General features: G+C 38.8%; 1 protein-coding gene and 1 non-coding gene across 6 annotated transcripts in view; both read right to left on the reverse strand.

Moving 5' to 3' along the window:
• Positions 1 to 948: 948 nt before the first annotated feature.
• Positions 949 to 21,692, reverse strand: part of KLHL7 (kelch like family member 7) — an 83,641-nt gene continuing 62,897 nt past the window's right edge. For all 5 annotated transcript variants that reach the window (XM_006146670.1, XM_006146669.1, XM_006146673.3 and 2 more), the window contains 4 exons: positions 13,611 to 13,851; positions 10,747 to 10,948; positions 5,908 to 6,005; positions 949 to 1,773 (listed from right to left, as the gene is read on the reverse strand). In XM_006146670.1, the coding sequence (XP_006146732.1) occupies positions 1,490 to 1,773; positions 5,908 to 6,005; positions 10,747 to 10,948; positions 13,611 to 13,851 (825 nt within the window). In that variant the 3' untranslated portion in view covers positions 949 to 1,489. The remainder of the gene's footprint in view (positions 1,774 to 5,907; positions 6,006 to 10,746; positions 10,949 to 13,610; positions 13,852 to 21,692) is intronic.
• LOC114007498 (small nucleolar RNA SNORA36 family) lies at positions 9,491 to 9,620 on the reverse strand. The gene has a single exon (XR_003549116.1). It is a non-coding gene; the product is annotated as a small nucleolar RNA SNORA36 family (small nucleolar RNA).

Genomic DNA, 21,692 nt, shown 5'->3' on the forward strand with positions numbered 1-21,692 from the left:
AGAGAGAGACAGAGAGACAGAAAGCGAGAAATCACCCCCCGGGGGGATAGCCATGCCGCAATCCCTTCTCTTCCATTCTCCTCTCGGGATCTTGGGCACGCACGCACGCATGCCCGGCGTGAGTTTAAGCCACTGGGTCTGGGACTCGAACCACGGTAGACTACATGGGAGTCCAGCGACATAGCCATTACGCTAACTGCTGGTCCCTGTAATTCCTTTTTAATTTAAACATTATTAGAGTTTAAAACTATTATGACTCACAAAGAAGACAGTAAAAATAAAATAGAAAGATAGCTTTACAAATTTTAAAAACAATCATGACTTAACACATTTAAAATGAAGAGTGAATAAAACTATTAAGTTCAAAAATATTTAATATTATCAGATAAAAACACTGATGGTGACAGTTTTACATGGTTCATTCCATACATAGTGAAAAGGACAAAATATTACTAGGAAAGAGTAGGTGCATTTGTAAAAGATTTACTGACCACATAAAAGTAATAGTAGATGATGTACATTCAACTTAAATGATTACAAATCCTTTAGAGACAACTGGGTTAAATATCTCTGAAATGGGAAGAAATCATTGGAAAAAGAAAAGATCTAAGAGAAAACAATCATGTCTTTTTAATCCATAAGTTCAAAGTCAACATTACGTGGTATAACTATCAGTGCTTTTCTACTGACCCAGAAATCTGCTATAAATACCTTTTTCTTTTGCTAATCACTCATTATGATTGAATTTCATTTAATAGTGAGGACTGAGGAGCTGGAATCTTTTATTAACCACTGGGCAAAGCAGTGATATAAAGTAATGATGGGTGCAAAGCTCAATAGTCTGTGTTTAAAAAATGGAATATATTTAGTTGCTTTGATATTTCATGATAAGTGAGGCAAATTTCTAAAAAATCTGTTTATGAAGATTTGTGAAAAAAAAAAATATGCCTTAGCTTACTCTGGCTTACTTTTAAAATGAAATACATTTAGCACTAAATGAAACAAATGAAGACAAGCAAAACTGTATGAGACTAAGCCCCTTCATCAGAGTTGTCCAAGGTGACTTTTGATTCATACTATTTCTTAGTTCTTGATGGAAGAGAAACAGACCTACCTACATAGCATTTCAATAGTATATGAAAATAGAATCTAGAGCTAAGATGAGGCTGCTTTACTGATAAATCAACCCTCCACTCTGCCATAATCATAGTTAAAATTCATTCAAGAAGTTAATATTTTCAACAAATGTTTATCACTTTTCAAGTTTTCTTGTTGAATATGTTCATGGTTATGTAATCAACTAAAATATGGTCTTTAAATTAAGGAAATCCATATAAAAGAAACACCAATTTTAGAGGAATTTTACATCACTCAAAACTTACTTTAGCAAAACACCAAACCAAAACTTTGTAACCAAACTCTTGGAACAAAGCAAGGGTGGCCACAGTTATGAGTCTCATCACTACCAGCCTCGAAGTTCACTCCTTTTTCATGTTTCAAGGGTCTCTTCATTTGCTCCACAAGTATCAACCACACAAATTAAACAACTTGTGACTGGAAAAGCTCGAACTTTGGAGTTGGCGACCCATTTGTCTGTTTCAGTATTATATTCGAGGATGTGTCCCAATCGGCCCACACCTTGAAAACCAGCCAAGACATAAACTATAGAGCCAACTGCTGCACACTTCACTGTTACGCCCTTCCACGGCATCGGAGAGACCATCTTCCACTCGTTTAACTTAATATCATAATATTCCACATTGTCCAGACCACCTTCAAAAGAGTAAAACAACATAACACAAAAAAATAATATTAGCAATTATAAGATCTCTTAAAGTATTTGTATTTTGTACTTTTAAATTTTATGAAATTTTTCAGAGAAGTTGTAAGAATTTTACAATGAAAGTACACATATCTATCACCTAAATTCTTATTCTTACTTTAACATAATAGAAATTTAATTCAACTAAAAAAATGATTAGACTTGGGGCTGGCAGATGACGTGGTGGTTAAGGCATCCCATATGGCCAACCACGGTTCAAGTCCCAGGCCGGGAGGTTTGCTTTCTTGCTTTCTCACTTTCCCCACCTCTCTCTCTTTCTCTCTCCCCCTCTGTCTCTCTCTGGTCAAATGAAAAAAACAATAAATTAAATGATTTTAAAAAATAGTTTAATTTCAAGCATAAATAAAAAAGTAAGGGGCAAGCAGGAGGCATGGTGGTTAAGATACTGGACACTCCCACATGACTGACCACAGTTCAAGTCCCAGACCTGGTGGCTTGCTTTCTGACTTTCTCTCTCTCTCTCTCTCTTTAGTTAAACTAAAATAAATGAATAAATAAAATTAAATAATTATTTTTAAAAAAGAGTAAACATTGAAAAAACATTTTTAGACTCATTGACACTTTTTTCTATAAAATTAAAAATATTCCAGCTCCTCTAGAAAAATTAAAAAGCAAGCCAGTGTTTTTCCTCTCTGATTCATTTTAATTATAATTACTGAAATATCCTTCTTTTTTTTTCCTATTTGGAGATGTTTTTGCTATAGGGTGCATGTGCTTGACAGAAAGACAAAGACAGAGAGACAAAGAGCAAGAAATCATCCCCCAGGCGACCCTTCTCCTCCATTCTCCTCTTGGGATCTTGGGCACACACACACACACGCTTGGTGTGAGTTTAAGCCACTGGGTCCGGGACTATAGCCTTTACGCCAACTGCTGGTCCTGGAAATATCCTTCTTTTTATCTTTATCTTTTTTTTTTTTTAAGTTCATGGTAGAGCATGTGGACAAGCACCTGAGACTGAAAAAGAGTGACAGAAAGAGAGATGAGCACCCCCGCCCGAGAGTCCAGTCACACTGCAATTTTCCTTCTACAGTTCCCTAGTCTACTGGGCTGGGCACTCACACACATGCCCAGCATGTTTCAGGCTGACCAGATTTGAAACCGCAGTCTCCATGTGGGATCCAGTTTCCCTTGAGCAGTGTATTAACCACAGTACCACAGAGTCAGCCTTTTTGGATTCTATCTCATAACTGTTTTCAGAAAATATCAATGGATGAGGATAGAAAAAGGGATAGAAGTTATTTGATTGTTATATTTAAGTAATGCTTACATATACTGACTCAAAAGAAGCTTTGGATTATCTCTAGATTCAGTTCAGATTTCTCATTATTAAAAATTATTTATCACATCATTATTTTAAAAAGTGAAAAGGTCAGGGCCAGCAGATGGTGTAGTAATTACATCATTGGACTCCCACATGGTCGATGGAGGTTTGAGTTCCAGACTGGTGGCTTGAAACGCGCGTTGGACACATATGTGTGCATGTCTAAGATCCTGGGAGGACAATGGAGGAGAAGGGATTGCAGCATGGCCATCTGCCGTGGTGGGGGGTGTGGGTAGTGATTTCTCACTTTCCTTCTCACTGTCTCTGTCTCTCTCTTTCCAGAGAGTATATGCACTCTAAGGCAAAAACCTCTAAAGTAATAAAAGGTCAAAGTTAATCATTTAAAGTGTAGACCACTGTGACCAACAGATGGCGTAATGGTTCTGTGGTCAGACTCCCATGTAGTTGACCGCAGTTTGAGTCCCGGACCCAGTGGCTTAAAACTCAATGCCAGGCACATGTGTGAGCGTGCCCAAAATCCCAAGAGGAGAAGGGACTGCAGTGTGGCCATCCCCACCAGGGGATGATTTCTCACTTTCTGTCTCTCTGGTGAATGCACATGACCCATAGCAAAAATCTCTCTCAAAAAAAAATAAAAACAAAAACAAAAAAACAAAAACAAAAAAACAAACAAACAATAAAACCCATATAGTTGGAGTCCTGGACCCGGTAGCTTGAAGGACAGTCTGGGCATATGTTCATACATGCCCAAAATCCTGAAAGAATGGAGGAAAGGGTGTTGGGGTGTGGCCATCCTCACTAGGGAGTTGGTTTCTCACTTTCCCTCTCTGTCTCTGGTGACTGCAGGTGTCCTATAGCTTAAAAAATAAAATTAAAGAAAGAGAAAAAATGATACTACACTGTATGCTTGTTTTAAAAAACATACTGCAGTCCAAAAAGATATACGCAGATTTTATGTAAACCAGAAATAATAATTTAAAAATAAATAAAATTTAAAAAATAACACTGGTATTCTTATGCAGTATTTAAAAATATTTAGGACACTTCACAATTTAGAACCTGGATTACAAATTCTAAAAGTTCTGCTTAAAAAGTTTTAAAACTTTTCTTAAAGTTCAAATGATTATATCATTCAATGGTTTCAACAGTGGTGTAATGCCATTTCCTGGGGGACATCTGCAAATGTATGGGAGCCACTTGTGACTGTCACAATGACTGGTGGCCCCTACCAACATTGCACAGACAGAAATCTTTAACATCCTGCAATGGTTTGGTTTTTTTTTTTTTAGAATAAAAGGGTATATTTATTTCATTTATAAAAATAATATTCATAGTGATCAAATCCACTAATAGAGGCTTAAAGGAGTTTTTTCTTGATTAGTTAATACATATACAGTCCGTTTTAAGGTACACAACTGAAACAAAATATGGAACTGGACAAAATATCCCTTTGACATACAAACACTTAAATTTAAAACTATTTATTTTCTCATACATCCTGCAATGTTTTCACAAAATCTATTCCTTGAAATTATAAATAGATAAAATGACATAGTAAATGATTTATATGGATTTTATGAAATGCTTGAATAATTTTAGGTAAGGAAGTATCGGCAAACTCATTGGCAAAGTTGGAAGATGAATTAATAGCATGTACCTAAACCATTCTGACCACCCACAGCAAATATCTTGTCTTTTACAAATACCAGCCCGTGATTCTTCCTGGCCTCAATCATGGGACACAGCTCAGTCCACCTGAAAAAAAAAAATTTTTTTTTTAGTGTGCTTGTTCACAAGAAGTAAAAGGACTTTTATATGAATAATAAAGGTCTGTCATCTCAATCAATTGCTCATTTACAATGCATGCATGTGTACATACACAAATGTACGGCTAGAAAACAAGTTTAACAGTATTTATGGGTAATTTACTTATAGGTGGAGTAAATAGGGATTTTATACCTGTCAGCTCCAAAAGGAGGTAAGAAACAGAGGATATCTAAAGACTCTTTGGAAGAAACCCATTTTCTGTGGTCCAAAATAAGTTTCAAGAAGTTAACAAAGAAAGGGAACCAGCAGTTAGTGTAATGGCTATGTCGCTGGACTCCCACGTAGTTGACCGCGGTTCACGTCCCAGACCCGGTGGCTTAAAACTCACGCCGGGCGCGTGTGCGTGCGTGCCCAAGATCCTGAGAGGAGAATGGAGGAGAAGGGATTGCAGCATGACCATCCCCCCTGGGGGGGTGATTTCTCACTTTCTGTCTCTATGTCTCTCTCTCTGTCTGGCGAGCGCACGTGCCCTATAGCGAAAACCTCTCCAAAAAAAAAAAAAAAGTTAACAAAAAAAACACTTAAAAAAAAAAAATTAATTCTAAAAAAAACATCCTGCAATGGTTTGGTTTTTTTTTTTTTAGAATAAAAGGGTATATTTATTTCATTTATAAAAATAATATTCATAGTGATCAAATCCACTAATAGAGGCTTAAAGGAGTTTTTTCTTGATTAGTTAATACATATACAGTCCGTTTTAAGGTACACAACTGAAACAAAATATGGAACTGGACAAAATATCCCTTTGACATACAAACACTTAAATTTAAAACTATTTATTTTCTCATACATCCTGCAATGTTTTCACAAAATCTATTCCTTGAAATTATAAATAGATAAAATGACATAGTAAATGATTTATATGGATTTTATGAAATGCTTGAATAATTTTAGGTAAGGAAGTATCGGCAAACTCATTGGCAAAGTTGGAAGATGAATTAATAGCATGTACCTAAACCATTCTGACCACCCACAGCAAATATCTTGTCTTTTACAAATACCAGCCCGTGATTCTTCCTGGCCTCAATCATGGGACACAGCTCAGTCCACCTGAAAAAAAAAAATTTTTTTTTTAGTGTGCTTGTTCACAAGAAGTAAAAGGACTTTTATATGAATAATAAAGGTCTGTCATCTCAATCAATTGCTCATTTACAATGCATGCATGTGTACATACACAAATGTACGGCTAGAAAACAAGTTTAACAGTATTTATGGGTAATTTACTTATAGGTGGAGTAAATAGGGATTTTATACCTGTCAGCTCCAAAAGGAGGTAAGAAACAGAGGATATCTAAAGACTCTTTGGAAGAAACCCATTTTCTGTGGTCCAAAATAAGTTTCAAGAAGTTAACAAAGAAAGGGAACCAGCAGTTAGTGTAATGGCTATGTCGCTGGACTCCCACGTAGTTGACCGCGGTTCACGTCCCAGACCCGGTGGCTTAAAACTCACGCCGGGCGCGTGTGCGTGCGTGCCCAAGATCCTGAGAGGAGAATGGAGGAGAAGGGATTGCAGCATGACCATCCCCCCTGGGGGGGTGATTTCTCACTTTCTGTCTCTATGTCTCTCTCTCTGTCTGGCGAGCGCACGTGCCCTATAGCGAAAACCTCTCCAAAAAAAAAAAAAAAAAGTTAACAAAGAAGACACTTAAGAAAACATAATTAATTCTATTACCTATGATATTAATTAATATTTATACAGGTGTAAGTTAAACACAATTTATGATGGACTTCAAGCTATCAGCAAATTAGTTGCATCTGTAATTATGCACATGCCCATTTTAAAATCCACTATACCTTAAAAACTTTAGGCAGTTCTTATTAAAAAACTAGTGCTGGGACCAATAGAGTATAATGTTTATGTAGCTGGATACCCATAGAATTGACAACAGTTTGAGTCCCAGACCCAGCAGCTTTAAACTCATGGTGGGCGCAAGTGGGTGAGTGCCCAAAATCCTGAAAGAATGGAGAAGGGATTGAGGCATGGCCATGCCCCCTGGGAAGATGATCTCTGTCTGTCTCTCTACCTCTCTGGTGAGCCAGTGCACGTGCCCTATAGCAAAATATCTCTCAAAAGAAAAAACTAGTTCCATCATTCGGCCACGTTTAGTAACTATCGTGTTGCTGCATTCACAGACACTATCATGAATAATCAAATTGAGAATATAATGATAGATACAAGTGTTGAAAGATACTCACAGGTAGCAGCATCACACACCTATACACAGACAACTGTTTTCTTCTGTCCTGAGATCCGATCCCTTCCGCATGTATTCCCATGACTGACATAAGTGGTTGTGAAGTTAGGCCTGGCACATAGGCGTAGACTCTTAACAGCTAATATGAACCAAAAGACTCCAAATGACAAAAACAATGAAAGGGAGCTACTGATAATTCAGCCTCCAGCAAACAAGCTAGCAGCAGGAGAGGCCAGGCCTTCAGAAGAAGATTCCACATGGCTCCTGCGAACTAGGTATTTCAGGGCACACGAGAAATGAAGATTTTTTTACTGATAATTCAGCCTCCAGCAAACGAGCTAGTGGTAGGGAGCTTCCCCCTCCCCCAGCCTTCTACTCTGTCTCTGTCTCTCCCTGCCTCTGTCTTCCTTTTTTTTTTTTTTGTAATTTTTCCTTTTTACATTTTTTTAAGGCAAAGATTTTCTAATATGAACACTTTAGCAAAATATAAATTTCAAGACAAGTTGGTTTTATTTGTATTCTTTCAATTGGTAAGTAAATGAGCAAAAGTGAAAAAAGGAAAACTGAAACTGTACCTTCATTTGGGAAGAGAATTATTGTTTCTTTAAAAATAGGTGGGACACATAAAAGCATATGACTGATCATATCTTAAAATTAAGCTCATTATTGGGACCAGCACTTGGTATAATGGCCATGTTGCTGGGCTCCCATGTAGTCGACTGTGGTTCGATTTCTGGACCCAGTGGCTTAAACTCACGCCGGGTGCATGAGCGTGCATGCCCAATATCCCAAGAGGAGAAGGAATTACAGTGTGGCCATCCCCCCTGGGGGGTGATTTCTTGCTTTCTGTCTCTCTGTCTCATTGTCTTTTCTGGTAAGCACACACACCCTATAGCAAAAATCTCTCCAGAAAAAAAGAAAAGAAAAAAATTAAGCTCATTGCAATTTTGAAAAAACAATAGTGATGTGGAAGACTTCTATGTTTTTTAGTTGGAAAATATTTTCTAAAGATTAAACCTGAAGCACAAGAGTTTTTGAGCAACTTTGTGGCATAATCTATAAGTTGAACATATTTACCCAATAATGTGTTCTGATAAAGGAAGAACAATGGACAACCTGGCCATATGAACAAATAACTTTTCTTATCAAGGCTCTCTGGATGTATCAACAAAATGTATAAGGAGGCTGTCACCTGTTTTATTTCTTTTTTTTTTGGAGAGGTTTTCGCTATAGGGCGCATGCGCTTGTCAGACAGACAGACAGAGAGAGACACAGAGACAGAAAGCGAGAAAACACCCCCCCAGGGGGGATGGTCATGCCGCAATCCCTTCTCCTCTCGGGATCTTGGGTACACACGCACATGCGCCTGGCGTGAGTTTTAAGCCACCGGGTCCGGGATGCGAACTGTGGTCGACTACATAGGAGTTCAGCCACATAGCCATTACGCTAACAGCTGGTCCCTCACCTGCTTTATTTCTTTTTTGGTCTTTTTTTTTTTTTTTCTGGAGAGGTTTTTCACTATAGGGCGTGTGCACTCGCCAGACAGACAGAGAGAGACACAGAGACAGAAAGCGAGAAAACACCCCCCCAGGGGGGATGGTCATGCCGCAATCCCTTCTCCTCTCGGGATCTTGGGTACACACGCACATGCGCCTGGCGTGAGTTTTAAGCCACCGGGTCCGGGACGTGAACCGCGGTCGACTACATGGGAGTCCAGCGACATAGCCATTATACTAACTGCTGGTTCCCACCTGTTTTATTTCTTAATTAGCTTTAATGTCACTGCTCTCACCACCGTCTTCCTTATTCAATGAATAATATATTTTATCTGCCTACATTAAGTGGGTTTCATCATTAACTATAAGATGAGAAAAACTGGCTAGTCATTTATTTCTTTGGCATTTTACCTCTTAGAAATCAGGTATTTGCTTCCCAGGTGATTTAGAATAATTTTACTTAATAAATGTGAATCCAAACATACTTTAAATAGTATGAACCCAAAGGACATTATACCTAGGAAAAACATGATTTATTAGTGTCATGAATATGTAATACTTCTTATTTAAGAGGCTGGGAGGTAAATAAGTAGAGTAATATTTTGTTTTGCTTTGTTTTTTTTTTTTCAAGAGATTTTTACTATAGGGCATGTGCACTCACTGGAGAGACAGACATAAAGTGAGAAATCACCCCCTGGGCAGATGGCCAGGCTGTAATCTCTTGTCCTCCATTATCCTCTTGGGATCTTGGGCAGGCACGCACATGTACCTGGCATGAGTTTTAAGCAGCCAGGTCTGGTACTCAATCTGCGGTTGACTCTGTGGGAGTCCAGTGACGTAACCAGTACGCCATCTGCTGGTCCCAGAACAGAGTAATATTTTCTATTCAATCATTTCCCCTAGTCCATTCGATTGTCCCAAAGTTTAAAGAACAGACAGGGAAGCTGCCCTGAACTGAATTCAACTCTTAGGAACTAATATTTCTACTTAAAGGCAAAACTTATAATGATAAGTCCTCCCCCAGTTTCCTGACCTCTCAAACAAAAATATTCACAGGCAATTATTAAATAAGCAAGATCAGGAAGAGAGGGGTTCCTGTGGATATAATGTCAAGCCATTCTTTTTTTTCTTAGAGGTTTTTGCTATAGGGTGTGTGTGCTCGCCAGAAAGACAGAGAGAAACAGACAGAAAGTGAGAAATCACCCCCCAAGGGGGATGGCTATATCGCAATTCCTTCCCCTTTGTTCTCCTCTTGGGATCTTGGGCACGCACGCATACACGCCCGGTATGAGTTTAAGTCACAGGGTCCGGGACTCAAACCACAGTCGACTACATGGGAGTCCAGCGACATATCCATTACGCCAACTGCTCATCCCACCATTCTAAATGTGTAAAGGAAGAGTTAATGTTGTAAACATGCCACTGACTCTAGCAACATAAAATTGTATGCATTTTTTTTTTTTAAAGATTTTTGCCATAGAGTGTGTGCATTTGCCAGAGAGAGGAAAAGTGAGAAATCACTACCCAGGGACGATGGCCATACTATAATCCATTCTCCTCTCGGAATCCTGGGGAGACACGCACACATATTCAGTACATTTCCCAAGCTGCTTGAACCTTGGAGTTATGCAACCTGCTGGCCCAGTGTATGTGCATTTTTTTTTTAAGAGAATTTTTTGCTATAGGGTGTGGGTGCTCTCTTGAGAAAGAGAGAGAGAGAGAAAAAAAAAAAAAAACTGAGAAATCATCCCCAGGGGTACTGATCATGCTAAAATTCATTATCCATTCTCCTCTTGGAATTTTAGGCACACATACACACACACACACACACACACACACACACACACACACACACACACACACATATGCCCCAGCATGAGTTTCAAGCTGCCAGGTCCAGGACTTGAACTGTGGTGGGCAATGTGGAAGTCCAGAGCCCCAACCACCATACCACCCTCTGCCTTCCCCCTCCCCCACTGAGTACATTCTTAGTACGAGGACTAAATTTTTTTGTTACGTTTTCTTCTTCCTCTTGACATCTTTTCCCACTGAGCTTACAGAATAAAATTAACTATGAAATAATTTTAAGTTGATACACACGTTTCTGTAGCAGGATCGTAGACTTCACATGAATTAAGTACTCTCCCAGAAACGTTGTTTCCAAGACTTCCACCACAAACATAGATCAGGCCATTGGCTTCCACCATCCCATGGCTGCAGCGCTGAGTCAGCATGCTGGGTTTCGTGTGCCAGCTCTCAGTTCTTGTATCATAGCACTCAAATAAATACAGAGCTGAGTTTCCTGTAAAAGAGGAGGCCCCCATCATGCTTAACTTAGTGCACTGTGTGGGTCTGGAGTGAAACGACTGTACAGTTGAGTCATCAGATATGGGAAGGAAGAATTCAGAGTCTGCAGAATCATTTTTACACCAATTGACTACAACAAAATGTAGAAACAGTTTAGGAGAAAGCTAATAATAGCTCTATTTTTATAGACCTTGGAAAACATTGCAAAGGGATCTGCTGCGAAGACTTATTTATTGGTAATAAAAAGTTAGAAAAGACATTGGTCTGATGTAAAAAAAAATAAAAAAGGAAACATGCCTTTAAGTCTTGTACATGATGGGAAATGCTTAGAGAGCAGAAAAAGCATAGCTAATTACAGAAAGCAAATCTATACCTTAATATAAAAAACGATAATATTCTAAAGCCTTATTTAATATTCTCTAATAGCTACTCTCCAAGATCGTGTGGGTAACCCCTGAAGTCGTGCTAGCCCATTCTTGAATATACTTTGTGTATTTATTCTATATTTTAAGGGTAAAATACATACATATTTTGTAACTTCTGTACATCGTAGGTTAATAAAGAGTTTTAGAGTTTATTCTTTTTTAAGAGTTTTTTTTTTGCCTTGGTTATGTGAGCTTGCTGGAGAGAGACAGACAGACACAAGGAGAGGGAAAGCAAGAAATCAACCACAGGGGGGTGGCCATGCTACATTTCCTTCTCCTCCATTCTCTTCTTGAGATCTTGGGCATGCACACACATGTACTCAGCATGACTTTCAAGCCACCAGGTCTGGGATTCAAACACTGTCGACCATGTGGGAGTCCAGCAATGTAACTGGTATGCTATCTGCTGGTACCAATAAAGAGTTTTAGAGAGCCAAACGTGGCCTGGTGGTTATGGAGGCTGAATCTCATAAAGCTGACCATATGTTTTGAGTTCCAGACATGGTAGCTTAAAAAACACGTTAGGTGTGGGTGTGTATGTGTGCCCAAAATCCCAACAGGAGGGAGAAATGAAAAAAGGATTGTTGTGTGACCATGACCCAGGGTGGATGCTTTCTTGCTTTTCCTCTTTCTCTATATCTCCTGGGTGAACACATGTACCCTCTGGGAAACTGGAAAATAATTATTTTTAGAAGTAGTAATATTAAAGAATAAGTACTTTTTCTTTGGAAAGAAAAAAAGAAGTTAGAAATTTATCAAACTACTCATTTCTCCACCACTCAAGCTTAATGCCTGATAATTAAAAAAAAAAAAATCTTTGTAATTCTCAAATATAACAAAAGTTTATAAGAAGTAAAGATCACAGAATAACAAACAAACAGTGAGGTCATGACTAATAATAACTACTTTTTAAAAAAAAATTTTAAACAATTCCAATCTGACAGATTTAGATGGTGAACACCAGGAGAAAAGATACAGTATGCAGCAGGCACATGTGTGCACACACATACACATGCACAACTATTTAAGTAAAAAAGTGGCTTAGTAGAATAAGTACTGAAGAAATGCAGTTATCTACTATGCCACAGGACAGTTACTTTCTACCACCTTTAGGATTTATTGTATTTAAAATATGCTATTAATATTTTACAACATTTTGTGAAGAATGCTTTTAAAGGGGGGATAAGATTACCTCTCAAGACACATTTAGGAAATAGTCATTTCTCTGGTATTCATTTGACGTTTAATGGGGATAAAAACTGAACACAAATAGGCTGAGCAAAAATAAAACATTCTTTGGCTTAATATCAAAATTGTCAAAGAAAAATAGAGACTTAACATTTAAATTCCATACCTTAGGTATACTTGGTCTTCCTAGTTTTCTTTAAAAGCTCATTATTTAGCTAAAGAAATTACTTGAAAAGATCAAAGCACATAAAAGCTATTAGGTGCTAGGTAAAGTCTCTTCACAATCTAAATGATACAGAGTGATTTAATGTATGAAAAATAATTTTTAAAAATTAAAAACAAAAAGCTATTAGGTGGCTAGTCTGCACCTAGAATATTCATTTGGAAAAATTATTTATTTAGAAAATTACTTCTACTGGACACTAACAAATTATCTAGCAATGAGAAGGATTTTTATACTCATATCCCATCCTGATCAATATATATAAAATACCACGACCAGTCATTAGGTTAAAAACTTAAGGAATAAAACAAATGAAAAAGATCATTCTTACTTTTCTTCTGGTACCAAAAAAAAAAAAAAAAAACAAAAAAACACAAAAAAAACAAAAAACAAAGACAATACAAGTTTTAAAAGCTTGAATGTTACAAAGAGTTCTTACATAAGAACTCTCTATATAAGTCTATAAGCTCTATATATGTCTTATAAGCTCTATAAGTCTAAGTCAAATTCTAAAATCTTTAAATATTATGTCCCCAAAACAACTAATCTAGAACTAAGATTCAGATGTCAACTAATACTTCAGTGTGATTAAAAGAAAAAAAAAAAAGGCAACTGACACATCTAGGAAGCTTCTAAATTAATAATTTATAAAATAACAACAAACTTTCAGGGAAATGAGTTTCCCAATGTTAAAGACAGGTATTTAAGTTAATAAAAAAAATATCTGGACAAATAATACTAATTGTTTATTTAAATATGAAAGCCACACAATACATGGCTTTAAAGCCCCTCCCCTAAACAAAAAATACTTAAGTCCTCACCTACTTCTGAGCCTCCAGATGTGTAAATCTTGCCTTCTGCAGCACAGGCAGCAAGGCTGTCTCGAGGTGTTGGAGGGCCCAGTTTGGAATACCAGCTATCCTTTACCACATTATAGCAATCCATTCGTTTTATGGGAAAAAGCTGAGAGCCACCTAAAATGTATACTACATTGTCCCAAAACACACAGGCTGCATCTCTTCGTTTTTCAAAGGGGCAGCGGATATCTGTCCAACTATAATCCTGTAATGGGAAAGAATAGAAGGCTTTTAGTAAGGGAAAAACTACACCTGAGAGGACAAAGATATAACTGAGAAAATACAAACTGTAAGAATGTATTCATTTACTATTGTAGAATACACACACAAATGCATGACTTGAGACTATTAACCACCTTACTTTTTTTTTATTTTTTAGGAGAGATTTTTGCCATAGGGTGGGTATGCTCTCCAGAGACAGAGATGGAAAGCAAGAAACCACCCCACAGTGGGATGGCAACACCAAAGTCCCTTCTCCTCCATTCTCCTCTAGGGATTTTGGGCATGCATGCACACATGCCAGGCTTGAGTTTTAAACCACTGGATCCAGGACTTGAACCATGGTCAATGACGTGGGAGTCCAGCAACATAACCATTATGCCATCTGCTGGTTCCTAGACTATTAACCAACTTATTCCTAAGTGATTTCTTCAGAATATTGGTTAGTTAAGGAAGAGGGTAAGAAAGCACATAACTGTGTTGGGTCTTTTCTGACTCTAAAATGTATTTACACTTATCACCATCACTCTGTCTTCTACTTCTGTTAGGAAAAATTTAAAAACATTTAATTTTTTTAAAAAAGTTGCTTTTCAAATATAAATATCTCCACTTTCTTCCTGCCAGATGTACAAGGTAAAAGAAAGTCAATGGATAGTATGAAGCCCAAACTGTCACTAACCTACTGACATCTAAAGTTAGAATGCATTTTGTAAATCTCTGTGAACTATTAACTTTCTGTAAATATTCAGTTGAGCCAATGTGGTCAGCCAGACTCTTAAAACTGCTACTAGGGCTGGCTCTGTAGTGCAGCGGTAAGGTCCTGCTCAGGAGAAGCTGGATCCCACTGGTCTGGTCACTTGAAATGAACTAGAGGACCAAAGAAAGGGGAATGTGGTGACCAGACTCTATGCAGGGTGCTCAATACCTCCCCTACACACTCCAAGTGCTCTATCATGAATAAAGAAAAATAAAAAAATGTGATATTTATTATGAAATTCTGAATAGTCTAGATATTCACTTATCCTCTCCAGTGGTTAGAAATGAGCATGCACCAGCAACTCACAGGAAGGGCTGTTCATGGCACCGCTCTGCTTCCGCTCATTTGAGGGAATCCAAGGTGTCTGCTCTGCCCTTCCAGGTACCTGAATGTGAGTCCCCAAAGCTTTAGCATCTTAGCCTCTGCCCTTGAGGGAGAGTGCCAGCATTCTTTCCTGCCACTTTCTGGAAATAGTCAGCAACAACTGGGGTCAGATAAGGTCTGACAGGAATCCAAGCAGTTCCTAATTTTACCAAGCAAACTGTTGGAATAATTAATGTTGAGTTCCCTTTGAGAAAATTCAACAGATATCTAGCAAACTAGTAGTATCCAGTGTTTCAGGCACTCATTGGATTAGATCAAACCACTGTAGAACACAAGGGATGTTCTCTTAGGAGAAGAAGTGCACCTAATCTAAAATACTTTGATCCCTGACCAAGATGAACATTCTTTTTTTTTTTTGGAGAGATTTTTGCTATAGGGTGTGTGTGCTTGCTGAAGAGACAGAGAGAACAGAAAACAAGAAATCACCCTCCAAGAGGGATGGGATGGCCATGTTGGAATCCCTTCTCCTCTATCCTCTTCTTGGGATTTAGGGCACACATGCTCAGGTGCCTGGTGTGTGTCTGAAGCTACCAGGTCTGGGACTCGAATCATGGTCAGCCATGTGGGAGTCCAGCGACGTAACTTACACCATCTGCTGTTCCCAACATTCTGCTTTTTAAGTGACTAAGAAAGTTGAGGCTTAATCACTTAGGACTTTATTCTCAAATGAGGATGTGTCCCCCTGTGTTAGCAATGGTATACCTACAGGTAGGCACACAAAACTATAGGTTAAACCTAACACCTACCTTTTTTCACTTTTTAGTGAACACTGAAAAACTGGGAGAAGATATGTATACACTCATACACACATGCATATATGTGTGTGTGTGTATGTATATGTATATGCATCTAGGTATATACATGAAAAGATATTTATAATGGGAAATGTGCTAAAAAGATATGAAAATGGGAAAATTGGAAAATACCTAAGTTTTAGAAAGATTTCATTTCTGGTAGAATGTACACATAAATGTACATATAGAGACACATTCATATATACATATATGTATATGTGTATGTGTATATATGTATGTGTGTATGTATGTGTTTATATGTGAACTCCCACACACATAAATAAAAGTTTATTTTGACCATGAGTGAGAAAGACAGAGAAACAGAGACAGAGTGACAGCACCTCCAACAGGGTCTCAATGCTGAGATCCACCTGGGGAAAAATATTTTTGTTCTTTTATAGAAACAGTATACTACAGAATGAAAGAAGAAATAATCACCTTATTCTATAGTAAGTGGTCCCTCAAAGGTAAACTAAATTATTCTCTTATATATTCTGCAAATCCATTCCTATATGACCAAGTTTATTTAACAGAGAAATACTATTTCTTTAAATGACATTATTAACTCTGAATCTCAAGTTCTGCAGCTCTTACAGCCAATTTATTTGATGTTCCTTACTAGAAAACTTCTCAATTTTAAGGATACCCTCAAGAATATGTGTGTTATCTTTCCATGATCTTCCTTAATTTTAGGATAAGAACTGGTCTTAAGTTCTTTTAAGCAATCTCCAAGACTTGCTACTCTTCAAATGAAAAATAACTGCCCACATAGGGACCAGGATTGAAAAGAAAAAACATGTAACACTTTTTCTTTTAGTCAGATGTGCTTAAACATTTAGCACCAGGGTGTTAGGTTCCAAAGAATTAAATAATCTTGGGACCAGCAGTTAGCATAATGGCTATGTCACTGGACTCCCATGTAGTCGACTGTGGTTTGCGTCCCAGACCCAGTGGCTTAAAGCTCACGCACGTGCCCAAGATCCCGAGAGAATGGAGGAAAAGGGATTGTGGCGTGGCCATTCCCCCTGGGGGGTGATTTCTCACTTTCTGTCTCTCTGTCTGTCTCTGTTTGGCAAGCACACACGCCCTACAGCAAAAAAAAACCCAAAAACAAACAAACAAAAAAAAACAAAAACCTTTTCAAAAAAAAAAGAGAATTAAATAATCTTGAAGGGTTTGGTAACAGAATAGTTCTTTTTCATAACATTCAGGTGTTAGTTCTTTCTGATAATACTCAGGCATTAGAATAGGGAATAAATTACTGTACATACTGTATTTATGTATCGATCACATAGAGCTTGGTTATGGTTTAGATTTAAGAAGTAAACTAAATCAGTCTTGTGGAAATATAAGCAAAGGGACAAACTGATTAGCCTTTGTGTAAGTGGGGAGGGACAGGGAATGCTTCTACTATATATAATCTGGAATCCATTTTTTCAGAAATTTATTTTTTTAATGTTAATGACAATTTCAGTAACTATTCATGGTTGTTATACATGTCAGACACTAAATTTGATCAATACTAACTTACATAATATTGTGCCTAATAATTCATCTTCTAGGCAGATAAATGAAATGTCTTTCAAGAATTTCTACCTAGAATGCAACACAGTCTTCATTTTAGCTAAAATGGAATGCTTTTACATTTGGGCTCATTAAAATATATCTGGGTTTGAACCTACCAGGTTTTGGTTGTGTGTACATCTAGGGGAGCAGGAGCTTATTTCTATTTTTTTTTTTTTCACATGTCTGTGTATGGGTAGACCTTTCTGGGAGGTATACCTAATTCCTCCAATCTATACATCACCCATAACAGAGTAGTGAGGAGGTGGTTTGATGTTTTGCCTTCTGAGAACTGATAAGAGACAGTGTGTGTCATTGAGGAAACAGAAAAGAGGGAAAAAAAACAGAAGTTACTTGTCAGCTCAGTGGGTATGAGTATCAGGCCTGACCAGTGTGAGGGACCCAGTCCCAACCTGGAGTCTGCAGGTGAAGAGAGGGTTATATACACAGCTACTTGAACTCCTGGATACAGGGCAGGCTAAGGAACATGCAGTTTTCAAGTGAGCAGCAAGAGAGACAAAGCACTGGAGTCACAGATGGGAGAGGTGTAGGTGTGTGGACACAGAATTAACATCCTAAAACTATAATTCAATTCAGTTAAATTTTATCGAGTATTTGTTCTATGCAAGGTTCTGTGCTTAAGCGCTGAAAAGATATGAAAATGGGAAAATTAGAAAAGCCTCGGAAATACGTAAGTAGAAAGATTTCTTTTTTTTTTTGGAGAGGTTTTCGTTATAGGGCATGTGCGCTCGCCAGACAGACAGAGAGAGACAGAAAGCAAGAAATCACCCCCCCAAGGGGGATGGTCATGCCGCAATCCCTTCTCCTCCATTCTCCTTCCAGGATCTTGGCCACGCATGCACACGCACCCGGCGTGAGTTTTAAGCTACTGGGTCCGGGACATGAACCGCGGTCGACTACATGGTAGTCCAGCGACATAGCCATTACGCTAACTGCTGGTTCCCAGTAGAAAGATTTCTTAAGTTCTGGTAGAATGTACACACACATGTACATGAACAGACATATCTGTATATAAGGTTCCATTTTTCCTGGTCTTAGCCTTTCTTGCCTCTGCTGTGACATACCATGTTCTATACTTTTATTCAAACTCAAGACTCTCTTTTGTAGGTTTCTCTGATTTCCCTCTTCTGGATCCTCCTTACCACTCTGAAGGCCAGACTTGATGACTGAGCTTTCTGCTGTATCCTGCCCTGTGTGTCTTTCCAGCTGCAGTGCAATAAATCTTACCAGTCTCAAAGGAGGGAAAGCTTCCCAAGGTAAGGACCTGTCACTATGTTCTCTACATGCCACAAGGCAAAAATATCAGTGTATAATTTTCCTTCAGAGTAAGGATTGCTTTCATATGATGTATTCTGAAACCACACATAAAATAGAAACATAATACATGTAGACTTTAAAAATCAAGGCAACTACAATCCACAATGAAAAACTTTATTTTTAAGAATTGAGAACTTTATTTTGAATCTTTTTTTTCTTTTTTTGGAGAGATTTTCACTATAGGGCGCGTGCGCTCACCAGACAGACAGAGAGAGAGACATTAGAGACAGAAAGCGAGAAATCACCCCCCAGGGGGGATGGTCACGCCGCAATCCCTTCTCCTCCATTCTCCTCTCGGGATCTTGGGCACGCACACACACGCGCCCGGCGTGAGTTTTAAGTCACCGGGTCCAGGATGCGAACCGCGGTCGACTACGTGGGAGTCCAGCGACATAGCCATTATGCTAACTGCTGGTTCCCTATTTGGAATCATTTTGAGAAGAATTCAAGCCAAATTAGGGATAGGGAGGTCTTAGAAAAAAAGGCAAACAAAATTAACAAAATGAAAAAACTTTAAGATTTCTTGGAGAAACTGCAAGAAGTCAATTCAGTCTGAGTTTAAGATGACCATCTCACAAGTACTTTTTCTAAAGTCATCATCTGACCTCTCAGTTTCTAAAGGCGGTTAGAAAAAAAAAATCACCAAACTATGGTATTTATATAGAAAGCATGTTTATGCTAGATGCCAGAACATTCCCAGTAGTAGTTTCATGAGAAACACAAACACTTTTGGCTTCATTTCACAAGGTCACAAAGCCAGCTCGCAGGGGCTGGGAAACCTGGCCACCAAGCTCTGAATGGAGGAACTGTGGGTCTTGGGTCAGTCATTTAACTTCTAAGGAAACTTAGCTTCCTTACCTGTAAAATAAAAAGATTCACTACATGACCTAAGGTCTTCTCCCTTTCAGTCCTAAGATCCAGTGATCTTAGGGTCCAAATGATTTGGAATCACTAAATAACCACCATTAATTTATCAGTTATTGAGCACTTATATCCCTATCTAAAAATGTCTTTAAACATTGTCTTAATTTCCTCAATAACCTCAAGAGGCAACATTCTTATTTATGGATAAGAGTAACAAGAGATATTAAACAATTTAGCAAAGGTTAAGGAGTTAGAGAACAGTGGATCCAACATTTAAATCTGAATGTATCAACTCTAAAGCTGTGCTTATTCTAACTCCAATGCTGCTCTGCTTCTCTAAAAATCTTGCATTGCCTACTAGAAAGAAGATAGGACTAGGAGGAGCCATCTGTATGCTTCTCATCACTGCTGTGTTTTGAACTAAGTGACTCTGGGCACTTGAATTGACATTGCCGATCTCAACATCTTCATCTGTAAAATTGGGGGGGGGGTGCAGGATGGCTGCTAAGGTCTTGCACAATTTCTATAATTATTATTATTTTTGTTATAGGATGTGTGTGCTTACCAGAGAGAGACACAGAGAGAGGGAAAGGGGAAAGCACTCCACTACCTGCCCCCATGGGGGATGGTCATGCTGCAATTTCTTTTCTTCCATCTTCCCCTTCTGGGATTTTGGGCACAAATGTGTATCTGTCCAATGTTTCTCAAGCAGCAGGGTCCAGGAATTGAACATGTAGTCGGCCATGTGGAATATAGCTCATGTAACCACTAAACCACGGAGCTGGCGCCCTCTTCTCTTCATACCACCAACACCATCATAGGTTATCACATATCAGAGCATTCATTTAACTAGTCAAACCTCTACCTCTCACCAACCTCTACCTCTACGCTTTCCTACATGCTTCCTTGTCTACTGCACTGACTTTGAGGACATGCTGGGGTTCAACCCACAAATTTCAAATTCAAGATAAACTGTAATTTTGACAACATAAGCTAAACTATTATTTGTCAAAAATTTTTAACCAACTAACCACACAATAGGCTCTGTTTTTTTTTTAAAGTTACAGGTGGGAACCAGCAGTTAGCGTAATGGCTATGTCGCTGGACTCCCACGTAGTCGACCACGGTTCACGTCCCGGACCCGGTGGCTTAAAACTCATGCCGGGCGCGTGTGCGTGCATGCCCAAGATCCCGAGAGGAAAACGGAGGAGAAGGGGTTGCGGCGTGACCATACCCCCTGAGGGGTGATTTCTCGCTTTCTGTCTCTCTGTCTCTCTCTGTCTGTCTAGCGAGCGCACGTGCCCTATAGCAAAAATCTCTCAAAAAACCCAAAAAGTTACAGGTAATTATCTTCTATGCCTGGATCCCCAATTCTCAAAGAAAATCTATACCTTATCTAGCTGATGTGATTCAGTACTTCTGAGATGACTCTTACTGTGCCCCTAGGCCATCACCTGAGCAACAATTACAAAGGTAAGTACAGGTAACATGATGTAGTAAATAGTGGGGCTTTACCTCCTTCCTGGTTAGTTACCCTCAGGTGACTCTTCCCTCTAGCCCTGTACACATGTGCCCACTGCACTCCAGCTACTTTGATGGCTGGAGTCCTAGCAAAACCATCACAGAGAGATACCACTCTTATTTTAACTTATCTCTTCCCACTTAGAGCCAAAATACCTGCAGTTCTGTTTTCCATTCTCTCAGAGCTTCTTTAGAAGACTGATTTGTTAATTTATGATAATTAAGGCTGGTTTTGGCTTATGGAGAGCAAGTTAAATGCTGTCCCTCTCAGGACTAGTCATATTTTTCACTGGGAGATTCTTGTAGATACAATGACAATACAAAAAGAAATAAAAATCTGGGACCAGCAGTTAGCGCAATGGCTGTCGCTGGACTCCCACGTAGTCGACCGCGGTTCGCGTCCCGGACCGGACCCGGTGGCTTAAAACTTATGCCAGGTGCGTGTGCATGCGTGCCCAAGATCCCAGGAGGAGAACGGAGGAGAAGGGATTGTGGTATGGCCATCCCCCCGGGGGGTGATTTCTCGCTTTCTGTCTGTCTGTCTGTCTCTGCCTGTCTGGCGAGCGCATGCGCCCTATAAGCAAACACCTCCCCCCCCCCAAACCC

The sequence above is a fragment of the Tupaia chinensis genome, unplaced genomic scaffold (genome assembly GCF_000334495.1).
Source record: "Tupaia chinensis unplaced genomic scaffold, TupChi_1.0 Scaffold000184_1, whole genome shotgun sequence".
NCBI lineage: Eukaryota > Metazoa > Chordata > Mammalia > Scandentia > Tupaiidae > Tupaia > Tupaia belangeri.